Source organism: Ambystoma mexicanum, chromosome 3p (assembly GCF_040938575.1).
Source record: "Ambystoma mexicanum isolate Mex_15411 chromosome 3p, UKY_AmexF1_1, whole genome shotgun sequence".
In the NCBI taxonomy this organism is placed as follows: domain Eukaryota; kingdom Metazoa; phylum Chordata; class Amphibia; order Caudata; family Ambystomatidae; genus Ambystoma; species Ambystoma mexicanum.
The window spans coordinates 633,770,253-633,786,478 of NC_090925.1; the positions used below are offsets into that span (position 1 = coordinate 633,770,253).

Sequence of the window (16,226 nt, forward strand, 5' to 3'; positions counted from 1 at the left end):
TTCGACTCAAAACTTTGCGCATAGGGGCTTGGTGCAACCCAATTTCAAAACAATATCAGAAACTGTTCCTCATCATCGACAAGGACCATGGGGTGATGCAAGGCAGTTTGTGCTTTGAGTGAAAGAACTCTTTGTTGGCATTTGGCTAGGCAATTCGTGAGGTATTATGGCCTATGACATGAGGACAGATGAACAGCTACTAATGCAGCTTTATGAATGTGCCTTGTCCTGTCTGACCTGTGGTAGAAGTGGTGAATGTGCAAAAGCATTTTAATAAATGAAGGGTTTTGCTAACGGTACGTTTACACCCCACTTTTAGACAACCTTTATTCTAATGGCCTTGGGACCACCTTCTAAAATTAACTTCTGCTTTTAACTTCTGATATTTCAAGGCCAATACATAGGTTAAACCCCTGTCTGGCATATGGAGAGGAAATGGCCGACTTCAGAAGAACTCCACCAACCCTACAAAAGGTTATGCTGTTTTTATTAAATCTCGTGTAATGACCATTTATGTAAATATTTCACAGGTCATGGTCAAGATTCCCAATTATTTATATTGACAGACACTTACAAAGTTTAACACATTTGCCTATTCATGGGTGAGTGGGGTTTATGCTGAAAGCTCCTGGAAACACCAAGAGGAGAGCGTAAGCAATGTTGAACTGAACACATTTGTCAACTCTGCAATTCTCCACATAGTTTGGTGGTAACACAGTTCTCCCTCCCTCCTTAATCAAATTCAAGTCTAAGATAGATGGAATTGTGCACTTTGGTGAGGGAGCTTGGGCTATCCTACCTCTGATTCCTATTAATATAGCTGTGTATACATTTTGAGATCACTATTGGGCATGCCAAGGTCCACAGCAAACAGTCTTCTCTACCTTGGGGCATGTGTTGAAGCCCTAGCACGGATTCCATGGTCTGCCACCTTTGGTCCTCCAGATGTTTTTGACTACAACTCCCAACAACCATAGCTAGCATTTTCAATGCTGAGGGGTTATAGAATGCATAGTGCAAAGCACCTACAGACCCACAGTTTGTAGGTCTATGACCCAGACTAATGCTGGCTTTGTTCTTTAGATTTGAGATCTGGGTGACTCTTTCTGGGCTTAGTCACGTAGTCTTTCTGTCCCTTGATAACTGTGGCAAGATCTAGTGGATAGCCTTTGTTCATTACACTTCTCAATTATTGGGCTGCTCTACCCCCTTTAACTACACTGTTTGACCAACCTTTCCAAATGGGTAGTGACCAAGGCTTCCATGTCAAAACAAGTGAATGATAATCTATTAGCCGAGTCAAGTAAATCCCCAGTCAAGCATTCTTGTCATATCCATTCCCAGTTTTGAATGGCAAGTCTTATTTTTTCTAGGTAAAAATTGTTTTGTACGAAAACGTATGGCCCGTCTTTGTGTTCTTAGGCTTCCCATAGCCCTACATCAGAGAGGTGATGTTCGTTTTTGTAGTTTTGATGGTAATTCAGTTGAACCTAATATGGATTTTCTGTTCTTTTGTTGTTGGTATGAGTTCTCTCGTAAAAGAAATGAGTACTGAGAAAGGTCTATTGCCTCCCAGTAAATTGTAGGACAACTTTTGAACTTCTCACCATTATTAATAAAACAAAGTATGTAAACTGCCCCACTTCCATCAAGACTCAAGTAAAAAGGCATAACCCTGACAGATTCTTAAATCTAATCTTCGTAACACACTGCAAATCCTCAGATTTAAGCAATCTCGGAATGGCCGGTTTTTTCGTGGATTACAGACATTGGCACACGCTATCAGCCAGTGGTTTTGACAAACGTGATCATCTCACATTTAGAAAAATTATCACAAATTTGATTTCGCTTATTGTTCTGTACACACCTTTTGATATTCATCAAGCACTTACATGTTGTTGGGCTGCAGTGTAATACTGATGAGAATAAAAATTAGTCAGCTTTTCAAGAATATTAATTGCAAGAAGTGTTATACAACGTACGTTTATATCCTCTTGGCGCATGACCCTTTGGTTTGCTGTTGTCTCGAACACTTTCTTCCTCGCGGATTAGGATGAAAAAAAAACGTGCGCACCTGTAGCATTTTAGGATTTTAGTTTTAGCTTCATTTTGTTTTGCTTCTGCATATGCGGGATTTTGTTTTAATGTATTATTATTTTTGACAAATAATTAATTGAATATTGATCTATATTTTGATTACATATTTTTAATGTGGATGCTTTAAGAGACAAAGTTGATATTTTATTGTGATGTATTTCCGGTGAATGGATTTATTTGAATAACATTTTCTATTATTACTCTCAATGCTGAAGCAAAAACATAACTTCCACAAAACACAAATGTCACACATGCAAATATATATGGATTTACAAACAGGAGCTTTGCATGGATGCAAGTGTAATTAGCACCGAGGAAAATATTGCTCTAGTTCAAAAAGCAAACTTTCAATGCGTTTTTGCATCATGACAAATTACTAGGCACAATGCAAACATCGTCTTTGTGCAAAACTGCACTGAAAGCATTTGTATTTTATATTTGCCCTAGTGTTACTTGCTCGTACACCGTCGCAGCGTTTCTGTAAGACCGCGCATAATTAACATAAAAGAAAAGCATTCTTGTTTTTACGATGCCCCTCTGTTGCATCTGTATCAATAAAAGGAAACAAATTGGGTGATGGTATAATAAATACTATGTTCAGTTTATTTACAGGCTCGTATTGTATGAAACTTTCACTCAGAGTACGAAGGTCAAACAGGCCATATATATACATATATATGTACCACTCAAGATGAAGGGCACACTCCAGTTCTCACTATACCTGGCAATTTAGCTGGTGTTCTCTTCTCCTTCAAGTCCTTTTGAGCCTCATACTCTCTTCAGGAAGGAATGCTGCACTGTCAGTTTTTCCCCACAACTACAAGGACCAGAATACCTGCACTGATGGAGGATGAATTAATCATCAACACCTTGGACTGCCTTCCTGAAGAGAGCATGAGGCTCACAAGCATTTAAAGGGGGACACAGCCTAAATTGGTAGGCTTCCTGAGAACTGGAGTGTGCCCTTTATCTTGTGTGGTTCATTTCTTTTTCGGAGATTTGGACAGCAGAAGGGCAGCAACAGGGCTACTGTACCCCGCTTAGGAATGCTGCTCTGTCAGTCATTCTCTCCCGCCATTGAGGTTCTCCTACTACAGTAATGGTGGAGTGTCTGTTCTCAGCACCTTTCAACTACAAGGACCAGAATTCCCTGCACTGATGGGGGATGAAATAATCATCAACACCTGGGACTGCATTCCTGAAGAGAGCATGAGGCTTGAAAGCGCTTGAAGGAGAACACCACCTGAGTTTCCAGGTATAATGAGAACTGGAGTCTGGAGAAGGCCCTTCATCTTGTGCGGTAGTAATTATTTTAAGTTAATATTAACAAACTGTTATGAAGTGTATACATATTGAATATTTAATACCTTTCTTATTCACATTTTGAAACACTGCACTTTTATAATGCTCTCATTCTGACTCTGGCAGTGTGGGAAAAAAGTGGGAACTTTTTTAGGTAGTAACAAAATTATCATCATTTTTCCCATAACGCCAAATTACATGTTTTGGCGAAATTACAACTGGCAGAATTACCAAGCGGTAATTCTGCCAATATTTGGAGGAAAAGTGGAGGATTTACCTCCAGCATTTGCCTCCAAAAATCAGTGAAATTACCACTCAGTAATTCCACCGGTGGTAATTCCACCAAAAATCTGTAAATTGGGTATTATACGGCCCTGCCACCACTTGTAATCTGTTGTAAGAGCACCGGACCAAGTGGCGGTAACGGTATCCCATTTTGGCAGTAATACAGCAGAATTTCCACCAAATTTCCTCCAAACGCAGAATGAGGCCCTTTTTCTTTTTGGCAGCAACAAATAGGATTGATTATACATTTCAGAAGCTATAGGCACATTAAATCAAATAAATCAAAACGCGGATTTAGCAGATTGGCAAGGTTGTAAACAATGTTTTAGCCATATTTGAACCACATTATATATAATATAGAATATAAACATAAATATGCATACACACACACACACACTCAGACACATGTACCAATAATTTAGCAGGAATTTCCTTGATGTTTAAAGAAATGGCATGACTTAATTTTTTACAAAATACACTTCTTTTCCCTTCCATACTACACGAAATTGATCTTTCGGCTTCCCATTTTTAAGTACATACGAAAAAACCATCCCTCCACCCAAAAACCTAGGTACGAATTTCCAACAGTGAGAAGATCGCCATCGGTGGTAGCAGCAGGCATGCAGTGCATCTGTAAAGAACAACTCAGTTGACTGTGGCAGAACATCACACCTTGGAGGCAGGGCCAGTGCTTCGAGCTTAGAGTTGCTAATCAGATTTCAGGTTGTTCCAGGGAGGGCCAGTGTAGCAGCATGACTATTCTAGGCAGCTGCCTGTGGCACTACCTTCAAAAGCTCCACAGATGTTTCCATGTTTGGCCCAGAAATATTCAGATCTGTCCGCAGCGTAAGGTTGGGGTATGATAATGGTACTTTGTCCGGGGAAACTGAATTCCTTTCCCCATCCATGGGCACCTAAACTTTATGATATGGACAATGGCTGAACACCTTCAGAGCAGTTTATATGATATTTCAGAGGGAAACAGATGTTGCACACTCCCCTTCACACTACGGTATTCTCAAATGACATGTCTATCACTAGGTGTAAGGCCAGAAGCCAATAGGGCTGCAAGGTTTAACAAGGAGTGGCAGTTTACTGGATGGGGTTTGGTGATGGTCAAAGCTCAGATATTTCCGTCATCATTGGCTTTGCATTTTATGCCTCAGAAAATATCAAAGATATTACTTTTTAGGGCTGTGCTTTTGGTGGCAGAGTCATTATTTTGCACTTGTTCCCTTTACTTTCCCCAACTTATCACCATGCCTTACAATTACAACTTGCCTTCCACATTGTGCACCAATACTTCTCACTGTGATTAAAACACTCAATTCCTTACAGTGTGGTTGCTATTTAAAGTGCCTTTTAAAAAAAAAGAAAATATATATTGATTTAGCTCAAGGTTCTTACACATATATTTCGAATGCTGGCAGCCATGGATGTGATTCCATTTTGCAGCAATGCTGCCCCACCTTTCAGAGGTCAGCATCATGGAGTGAGAAAGACATGAGTATTCCATGGCCATGCACCCGATGGTTACTGCGGTGAGTTAATCAAGTTAGGTGATCCATTAGTTCAATGTTTTTAGAGTGAACGACACCTACGTATGGGAAACTAGGATGAGGAACAACTTTATGAATAGACCAGCATCTTTGAGGATAATCAAATGCTTGTGTCGTGGTCCAAGTTAGAACTCACCCTTCGAGGTTCCCATCCAATTATGATCCATATAGTGCATTCCCTACATCCCTCGTTCATCTTCTGCAGATTGACTGCCACACACACACAAAGTACCCACTGGTAGATCTTGGACATCGATTCAGGCACCATTCCTTCATTGTTTGAGAACAAAAGAGGTCTCACTTATCAGGAAATGGGAACATTGTATGAAAGGCCATTGCCTATGAAAGGTATGTGCAGCCGAGTTGAAGTCAAATTCAGATCGACTCCATCCAAGCTATGCAGGTTTTTCTGGGGCAACAGTATGCCATTAAAGCCAGTTGGTACCCCATCAAGCGTGTGCAACTCTACTTCGTTCTGAAGTACTGGCACACTGATATGCTGCAGAGCGAATAGGTCCACTTTTCATGGAACGTCCGCTTTCAGATCTATGAGATGGCAACGTGGCCATCAAACCATCTGAGAGCAGACTAGGTGCTCATCCACGCTCCCCAAGAGGCTAACATTCTGTTTGGTTTCCTAACTGCTGAGGTAGTTCTGTTCCCTGTAGTTCCTGTGTCTGGCATCCATTTCCAGTGTGGCATAGGAGCTCTGGCACAGATGTGACCTGGTCTTCACTGCTCATCTTTTCACAGTTGACCTCAGCCAATTTAGCCCGCAAGATGTCTCGGAGCTTCTCATCTTCCACTTCCAATGATGCTGCAAGGGCTAGGAGGAAGTAGCTGACCGCATCTTTTGTGTCCTAAAAAACAAATACATACATGAGGTAATTTATCTCTTTCACTTAATGTTGACTGTTTTGTGGCACAATATTGATTATCCCTCCCTAAACATCAATTCAAAGTGAAGATAAAATAATGTGGCAGTATTATAGCTCGGTGCCAGAAAGTGCTGCCTCTCAAGTGAATCTGTTTCGGTGCTTTTTCAAAAGAAAGTGATTCAGTAATGCTGGTGTTTTACATTATATGGTGTGGGACAGAGAGACTGTGCGTACAGAATACTTTGCTATTTTTGTATCAACTGGAATTGATACTGAAAGTACTGTTGAATAATCACAATATACGCTTTAAAGTAAATATTCTACACAAGCATGATTAAGGCCACAATTACATTAATTGACCATAGACAACTTATATGGAAGGTTCCGGATTTGTGGGGTTTAAAACATTCAAACTTAAAACAAGGAAAACACTATAGCATAGTGTATGATTGAATGTAATGCCTTTGATTAAATGACATGAGGTCAACGTGGCATTCCACACTGAAATAGCAATCAATGAAGGCATACAAAACAAAGTAAAAATGGAAATCACTTTTCTGAAAAGAAATATTCAGCATAAAATGACCAAAGATCATTGACTTTGTTGGATGTGAATTGTTCCCATATCCTGTTTGTACACATCCAAACATGCAAAGTATTTTATTGTTTATTCTGTACAAACAATAATTTATCTATGAGACAGATCTTTGTTTTTACATTTAACAGAAGATCCCTATTGTTAAAAGGAGAACCTTTGCAAAAGATTGAACAGGCCTTCCAAACAAAACATGTTCCCACAGAACAGGTGTTATTTCAGCCAGGCACACATGTTTCCTGTAAAACCACAAACATTTCTTTAGGTACTTGAAGTCATTATAGGAAGTCAGATACTTTTTGTCTGCTGATTTTATTGCGTCATCCTATCCAGTTGTTAATGACAGGCCAAAGAAATACTCTGAGACTAGCCATTAAAAAGACCTCATTATACAAAGACCACAAAATAGGTCTCATTTTCATAAAAATGTGACCTCTTAACAAGGTCTCGATTTCCTTTCCTTTTCTGTAGGGTACCATTATTCACAGGTGACACTTTTACAGCATGCCAGACAGCAATAACACAAAGTGTATATTATAGCTTTCTGGAACATACAAAAACAAAAAAACAAATGCTACTAATCAATACTTTCTTTCCAGTTTATGGGACACACACAAAGTAACTCTTCTACAGGCATGTATCTTGAATGAAAGAAATTAAACTGCAAGACTTGCTTTGAAAGCAGGCTGTTTTAAAGAGGGATGTTTTCAAGAATTAGAATCCTGCACACATTCTCAACCTTTTTTAACTAGTGAAAATCTGAAAATATGAATGTGATATGCAGGAGAAGAGCTTTACAAATATTCAATAAAGAAGCAATATGTAGACATTTTAGTATGTGAAGCAATATCTGAAAATGTAATTTCTGCTTATCCTAGTCATATATAAATTGCAAGTCAGAAAACCTCTCACTTTGAAAAATCTGATGTTATTTTGACAAACGGGAAGTTATTACAAATGTGATCTTAATAACCTTACTCATATTTTCCCCAAATGTAATCTCATTGATGTACTTTTGATGTGAGGAGGGATACAAGGGAAAATATGATACCTGTGTTCAATGCAGTCAAAACGCGGGATGCACCGCTATACTTTAGCGACTGGTGCCGCGTTTGACCACTTTTTCTGAAACCATCTTTTTGCTCTTTCTAATGCTTACAATACTCTTTTTAACAGACAAGGCGAAGGCTTGTCCTGAATTCAAAGATTTGAGCGTCACAATGCGATGATCCCCAGGTTAATTCACTATGGACACAGGTCCCATAGAAGTATTATCATCAGAAGGGCACCCATGCACGAAATGTGTCGGTCATTAGGAAGAGTCCTGCTGGCTCATAACAACTGCTTCTATCTTAGCACTTTTCTCCACTTAAATATCTGTTCCAATTAGCTTTTGAATTATGTATTGCACAATGTAATGTTGCTTTCTTTCTACTGAAATGTATTGACCAAATCTCTTTTCATGCAATATATCTACTCTGAGATTCCATGTTACACTTATTGCTTTAACACATTTTGTTAAAAAGTTTTGCTTCCATGAATATTGCATTGTTAGTTTTATGAATTTGCCTTCAACCACTTATTATTTATGAGTAAAATATCTGTATAGCACTCAAAGTTGTTGACTGTGATTGAACTCCTTTAAGGCAATTGATTTGCCACAGTCTGCACAGGTCCTGCCACACAATGTTTTTGTGTGACCATCCCTTTGCACCTTTGCGTTGTCCTTGTAGCCAAGTTCAGACCCAGAGGACCTAAACATTTCCCTTATTTGAATTTACTCTACCTCATTCGCTGTAATTTAAGTTACTCTGTGTGCACATCTACACACATCTTCGTCCTCAGAAAAAGGTGAGCAGGGAGACAAGGTGGCTGATGAGGGATGTAAATGGCTCTGATTTGTGGATGTCCCCAGGAGAGGTAGCTGGAGGATGACAATGTGAGCAGTGGGAAAGGAGTGAAAAGGCATCCTTTAGACAAGTCCCATTGCACATGAATCTCATCACAGTGGGATTTGTAAAAATGAAAACTTCCTCACAGATCCCATAGGACCGGTTTCACCCCTTCCTTTTCCCCAAAATATAAATTGTCACTTCAAAATTACATATTTCAACTCCATGACAATTTAAAGCAGCAGAGAAGTAAACACTTTTTGACTTGTGCAAACACCTGAGACCCAACACTGAGTCACTTACTGTGTGCTTCACTATTTTGATGTCCTAATTTCATGATTGTTTAACATTTTAAACATTTGATTTGCCTTTTGTTTAAAAAAAAAGCATTTCACATTTAGGAAAAAATAGTGATATGATTTTAATGTACATGTAAAGTTAAGCAGTCTTTTTTCGAATAATTGCAACTCAGATAGAGGGGGTTTGTACTTGTTTGAAGAAGTATTGCAAATGGAACTGTTTTGTAAATTCAAGATTATTTACTCAGCTTGTTTCTGTCAACAGTGTTCAAGGAGTTCTTCTCTTATGATGCTCTTATCACAAGCCGCCGGTTGTTTATTGTCCTGGCAATAGGGACTGAGATAGTGGAGTACCACCTGAGGTTACCTGTGCCTGGAAAAAAGAACCTGAAATATTGAATTATGCGACTCTGATTGAGGGGGGGTGATGGTATTGTCAAACTTCCTTAAAAGAGGTTTTTGTACATTGAATTATTGTTAAAGATAAGGGGTTTGAGGATATAATGTTCACTCTGCACATAATCCTTTAACAGAGATTTGAGCAAAAGATGACAAGGTATGTGAGAATGGTTTGTCATGGTGAATATGATAGTCTCAAAGCACAGTCTCATAAAAGATGTGGGCTATATATTAATCAATCCAAACATGTAAGGAGTAAAGTAATTGTTTAACTCACAGATTGATTTGAAATTAAATGTAACAATCTGTATATTAGTTAGACAATTTTGATATTGGTGTTGTGCATGTATGGAAATTGGTACTCCGTATTGGACGATTGTAGGAACCAGAGAGAAAACATCAAGGTAGACTGGATACAGGGACTTTGAATACAGGATAAATATATATGATTTATTAGAACCCATAATCAAATGTTGTTTTTTAAAAGTCACAAGCTTTGGTTGACAGAGGTGATACAAGTCACGCATGGTCCAAATAAAATTTTCACAGAAAATGTGCAACACAAGATCTAAGACTCTGGAAAATGTAAATGACAGATTAGCAAACATTGAAAAGACATTTGGTAAGAAAGGGGTCTATCACATCAATCACTACAGAAATCATACATGTACACCGCAAAGAGAGATAAAGTGAAAAGTTGCTAGAAAATAGAATTGAAGATAAAGTTTACATTGGTAGAGTTGATAAATATGCAGCAAAAATGTAATGAGAGACTACAAGAAATAAAAGTATTGCGAGTGATATTAGAGGTTGATCAGATGTTCATTCAACAGCAGCAAAGCACAATATAACACATACAAAAATACTTCAAAATACACTAAGCGTCCAGAAAGAATTTTGATGCAGAATGTTTGCATCTCAAGTAAAATTATAAGCAGAGGATACAGACAGGATGGTTTTAAAAGACAAATACATTTTAATTGCACCTACACTAATAATTACTTGATAATCTAATAACTCTGAAATTACAATTAAAAAAAGCCAAGACATAAATACTAATCAAATTGTTAAAGGTGTTAACTCCGAGGTGGTGTTTGGTCAGAAGTAGCATGATTTGAATGTGGTACAGCAGCTAATGACCAAAATTGCCAAACCAAGCGATACTATTTCTCAAGAAAAACACCAACTAAATTTAGAATTGACACAAGCACAGGCACAAGAATATCAAAACACGATAAATGGACAAGAATTAAAAAGAGATGTAGATGAAAAGGTGGAATTGAAATAGAAACTAGAAAAGGTTTTCCCTGATCCTATGCACAGTGTCCAACAACAGGGTAACTGGATCAAGAAGTAAATAGCTAGCAGCCTCAAAAACAATGCAAAATAAATGAGGCATGCTTCTGCAGGCTTGAGAAAGAGTCCCTACATATTGAGCTGCAAAATAAACATAATATAATTATTGGCATCCAGGAATAGTGCATGTGATTCTGATCAGGTCAGTCTCTGTGAATCATGAGAGCAACTGTTTCAGTGTAAACAATTGATTACAGAAATGGAACAGAATGCTAAATTGAAACAGGAAATGAAAGACAGTTAATTTCAGAAGAGATTACTTAAAATGAGATAGAAAAAGGCATCATAGAGAGGTAAATCTATTGACCTGCATAAGAAATCCCATCATAATGCCCAAATAAGTCTTGAATAATGTCAGTGGATCCATTATGCCTGGCCTACAACAAGGTTCAGGGGGCAGGAGGTATGTGGTTTCCCCTCCACAACATCAGGAGCAGAGGAAGACATTGACTTTCAGCTGAGAGATGGGAAGTGGCCAAATGAATATGTCTGGTGTGAAAAGGGGGGGAAATAAACATGATCCTAAGTAGAGAATCAATGAACACATATACGACAACCTGTTAAGGAAGCAAATGTTACAACACACATTTCAAAAACAAGATTATTTAGCTCACCCAGCTTACCTTGAGAGACAAGGAAAGGCATTCTAAAAATGTCTTCCTAACTGAGAGACATTCAGGATCCTCAGGGAGGTGAGGAAACAACAGTGTTTACAGCAACAATAAGGAGAAATGCCACATGATACACCCCCTAAAAATGAGTCTGAACTAATCACCTAGAAAAGCACAGAGAAAAGAATAAAGCCTGAGAACATGACACCAAGCAGATAAGAAGCCTTCCCAAAGGGAACACAACAGGGAAACCATATTATTACACAGAGAGGGAGGTCCAATTAGCTGCTCTGACTAGGGTAAGGGAAGTCGTACTCAAGTTAGACGACCAAAGAAAAAATAAAAACTTAATTTCTTTATTGATCCCATTTAACAAATCAAATCCATAAAAAGGTCTATATGATTTAATATCACAAAAATGCAAAATATTCTGTTTACAAACATTTAGAATGTTAAGAACAGATAATGGTATCATTTGGACTGAATCGTGATCAAAATCAGATTTAATTCATGAAATTGAACTTCACTCTTGAATTTTCCACTTTCCTTGCTGTAGTCTTGACACCAGACTTACACTAAATAGTCCACTTTGAAAGTTGCAATCCTAAAATATTTTCTATAAATAGAAATCCCCAAGAAACCCAACAGGCAATCTACATTTTGATGATCACTGTGGAAGAGCCTCCTAAGGATTTCGCTCTGTATCTCAAGCGTGCATTCACATAGAGTTACCGGCATGGTGATACTGATTATTGTGACTTCGAGACCACATATTTTAGCCTTTCCAAAATAAGCGGTAATGCAACTAGTCCATCACATGGATCACATAGCATCATTGTAGTGGGAAGTAACTATATTGACATAAATCTATGAAGTGCATTATCCTACTGTGCCCGATACTAGCAGCTGAGGTTAAGAGTACTCCTCAATTGGACTTTGCAATGGGGGAACAAAGTAATCCTCCTCTGCAGTTATACATATAAAAAAAATATAGGAGACCCTTTCTTCAAAGCCAGCAGAATAGTCCTCCATTAGTCCTCAATATTTTGATTATATTCCAATCGTGGGTTACAAATACACACCTCGCAGGGAAGGGCTAATCAGTAAACAAAGTCAGGTTCTCTGAGAAATCAAAATTTCAACCAGGAAACAAATAGATTTCCTCCAAGAAACAACTAGTAATGCAATTCCCCCGCTCCTCCTTCTAGGTTCCAGGACATTAGACCCCAGTACCAGGATTAGTGAAGACCTAGTTCATTTTACATTGGCAACTAGTAGTTAAATCCTAACTGTTCCCCTAGGAGAGATAGTTACACTCCTAGGGAGGGACCAAGCTATAAAAGGAGAACTCCATGCAACCAAAAGGGCACATTAAGGGTCTCCCAACTGAAGCGACAGGTCAAACCATTGACTGAGAGCATTGGTCAAGTGATGAGAGTTCATAGGCCTGGCATAAATCTAGTAGTGCCAGAAGACATGATCTCAGACCAGAGAAAGATGTTAGTTGAATAGATAGCTTTTAAGTCCTTTCCTGAACATTCTGTTTGAACTTTCAGTTCTGAGTTTCAGTGGAAGGTTGTTCCAGGCAGTAGGGGGCCACAGAGTAAAAGGCTCCAACCTTGGTCTGAGATAATCTGCAATTTGGAACAGTTAGCTGAAAGAGATCATTGGATCTGAGGCTATAGTTGCTGGTTTTAGGCCTACGTTCATCATTAATGTAGGTAGGACCACACATTTTTCAGACAGTTCAAGGAAATAGATAAGAGGCGAAAGAGAATACGTTCCTTAATAGGAAGCCAATGAAGCTCCCTTCTTGACAGGGAGATATGGTCTGATCTCTTTTTATCCATAACGACCCTGAAAGCATTATTCTGCACTACCTGCAATCTATTCACTTCACATTTTGGGAGACCGATCAGAAGACTGCTACAGTAGTCTATCCTAGAGCTAATCAGTGCTCGGGCCAACGTCTCTCTACTAGTTTGAGAGAGAAAGGGGCGTGCATGAGAAAGTAGTTTGATACAATACGAAGACGAGGACACCAAATTACTGACCTGTGATTTCATGCTCAAATTACAGTCCAAATAAATCCCCAGTGTCTTAACTTTTTTCTTGATCTTTATGGCAAAATTATCAATCACAAACTGGGAGTATAAGTCTTCCAGTTTGTGAATTTTTGGATCAGTGCCCACAAGCATGGGTTCTGTCTTGTTGGTGTTGAGGGCCAATCCATTAGCACACTTCCAGCTTTGGATGAGCAAATATATCCAGTTGATTTTAATTTCATCAACCGAGAAGACACCTGTGATAGAAATGATACACTGAGTATGGTCAGCGTAATTGGTGAACTCTATGTCATTATTGTCCAGAAAGTCAAGGAACGGAACCGTAAAGATGTTAAAGAAAATTGGTGAAAGACAGGCTCCCTGCGGGACTTCCTGTGTCAGATCCATGGGGTTAGCTTCTGCAATGTTGCTGCTCACTCGCCAGTGGTGCTCTTTCAGAAAAGAGGCGCCCCATGCGGCCACAGGGGCTGAGAAGCCTGTCACCTCCTTCAACCTATAGACTAAAACTGAGTGGTCTACCAGGTCGAAGGAGGCAGAAAGTTCCAGCAGCATGAGCATGTTTGGGCTGCCCTGATCCATATGGCGAAGGAGCCTAGATTTTAAATTCAGCAAGGGGGTCCCTGTGCCGTGTTTTTCCCGGAAACCAGATTATCTCTTGCTTAAGATGTCAGTAGTTCTCAGATAGGTCAGTAGTTGAGTGTACGCAACTCTATCGAGAATTTTAAGCAGAAATGGTGAATTGGAAATAGGACGTTAGTTCAATGGATCGTCAGGCGAGAGATCTGTTTTTTTTAATAGTGGAGTTGCCCAAGAATGTTTTATGCAGGTAGGAACAACACTGTCCCTAAAGGATTCATTGACAAACTTGCAGAGAGTAGTAATAAGCAAAGTGGTGCAGGCTTTTATTGTCAGTGCCGGGCATACGTCTCCCTTGCAGTTAGATGGTTTAAGATTTTGAATTATCACTGTAAGGTCGGCCTCTGAGATGGGCTTAAATGACAACAGTTCTGCATCATTCCAACATTTAACAGTAGTGGCCGTGTCTTTGATGCCCCTAAGTGATAGTATGTCTCTGTCTTTGTCAATGCCTCTGTTAGTTCTGGTAGGTTTTGCATCCATAGCCTCCTGTATTTGGTTACACCCTTTGGTGTCTTTAACAATGGGATCCTGTATTTGTGGTTGTTTCCAACTCTTTAAACACTTTGAACAGCTCCTTAGGTTTGGACTGATCTTTGGCTATCCTGTCATCAAGATAAACTCTTTTGGCAGCAATCACCGCTTTTTTATAAGCCCTAACATGACCATTATAAGAGTCTCTGTCAGCTTCTGAGAGCAATTTTTTCAAAATATAAAGAGCCTTAGTTTTAGTATGCTAAAAAGACATTTCAAGCCCTAGGGGGAGACACTTCTGTGCTTCTTAAAGATCCACCCAAGTTAGTGGAAATACGGGTTGAAATACCTTTTCATCAATTGACTCAAAATTAAGAGCAAAAGATTAAGTTGATGAAAAGAAACATTTAACAATCATCTTTTATAGAGAGGAGAACTAATTTCAGACGAGACTGGAAGTTCTCTCTTCCAATGGGCTATGTCTAAAGGAAAAGTGAAAGATAAACCGGAAGAAAAGCAAGAGATTTGACAAGAAACTCCAGGCATGAGATGCAACATAAAGAAACCAAAATGATTTAGTTGAAAGAACAAAAATGTAGATGCACCTTCTTTCCCATGAGATTCTGCAAATTGCAGTCACACTGTGTGACCCATGCTATAGAGCCGCCAGGCAGAAGGTGCCTGCAAATTCACCCTACCTGATTTCAAAATGTAGTTTTATTCTGACGGATTCCTCTTCCAAACCACCTGAACTTGACCTTGGTTAAAATGCATGTCTGATCATCACCCAAGATCACGATCATGACACCTTTCATGTTAAGATGATAAATTCATATTTGTCCAATATCTCACTATTTTCTTCAAATGAAATATAGAATACTCTGAACCCAGGGAGGATTGCTTCATCACTATTAAATGCCGTATTAGGAAATTACATAACTTTGATGGAACAGAATTTCCAGTAGTTGCAATTACTGAATTGGACATCAAAATTAGACAACACTTGTTCACATACCTTATGAATGGTGTGGCTCCCGAGAGTACTCCATTTTTAATGGAGAATGATTTACTTTGAAGGCTCTTGCCTTTGATTAATTGCATTAACGAGGTTTTATAGACTTAAAATGCTGACAAATCAATCTAAATAAAATTGTCCATTATGTCAGCTTAAATGGCTTAATTGAGCATTGTCCAAATCAAGTTCAAATTGACTTCATAGACAAATAAATCTGTGACATTACCATCATGTCTGTCAGTCAACAGAAACATTTGAGAGTAATCACTCAGTGAAAGGTATTAGGATTTAAGAAATAACAGGATTTTGGACAAAGCTTCCCACAACCTCAAATGTTCTGAATATTTTGTGCTAAAACCAGCAAGGGGATGGAAATCCTAGTTGGAAGGACTTGCAAAGATCCTAAATCCTAAAATGTATTCAACCCTTAATTTGAGAAATAATTGATTGGATGATATCTGTGATTGTGTGCATCAATATAAACTTTACTTTACCTTGAGGAAGCAACATGACACATGAGTTAATAAGCCCCCGTTAGGTCTGTCAATAGTACACATATATTTAATATCTTCCTCCATAAGTCCATGCCCAAATTCAAATAAAGAGGAAACTTTGTCTATGTTGATAAATGACTGAAACAAAGCATACACGTGAAAGATAATCTTGTGGAGAACCTTCAGGTTCTGACACAAGAACAGAAAGCAGATGCTAAATCATCATTTGAGATGACTCAATGTTTTTTTTTTGTTTTACCCTTATTTT

The 16,226-nt window shown here is 38.6% G+C and overlaps 1 protein-coding gene across 3 annotated transcripts in view; it reads right to left on the reverse strand.

The window, feature by feature from the left end:
- Positions 1-2,671: 2,671 nt before the first annotated feature.
- SH3TC2 (SH3 domain and tetratricopeptide repeats 2) overlaps positions 2,672-16,226 on the reverse strand; it is a 665,994-nt gene continuing 652,439 nt past the window's right edge. For all 3 annotated transcript variants that reach the window (XM_069651388.1, XM_069651386.1, XM_069651387.1), the window contains exon 18: positions 2,672-6,103. In XM_069651388.1, the coding sequence (XP_069507489.1) occupies positions 5,861-6,103 (243 nt within the window). In that variant the 3' untranslated portion in view covers positions 2,672-5,860. The remainder of the gene's footprint in view (positions 6,104-16,226) is intronic.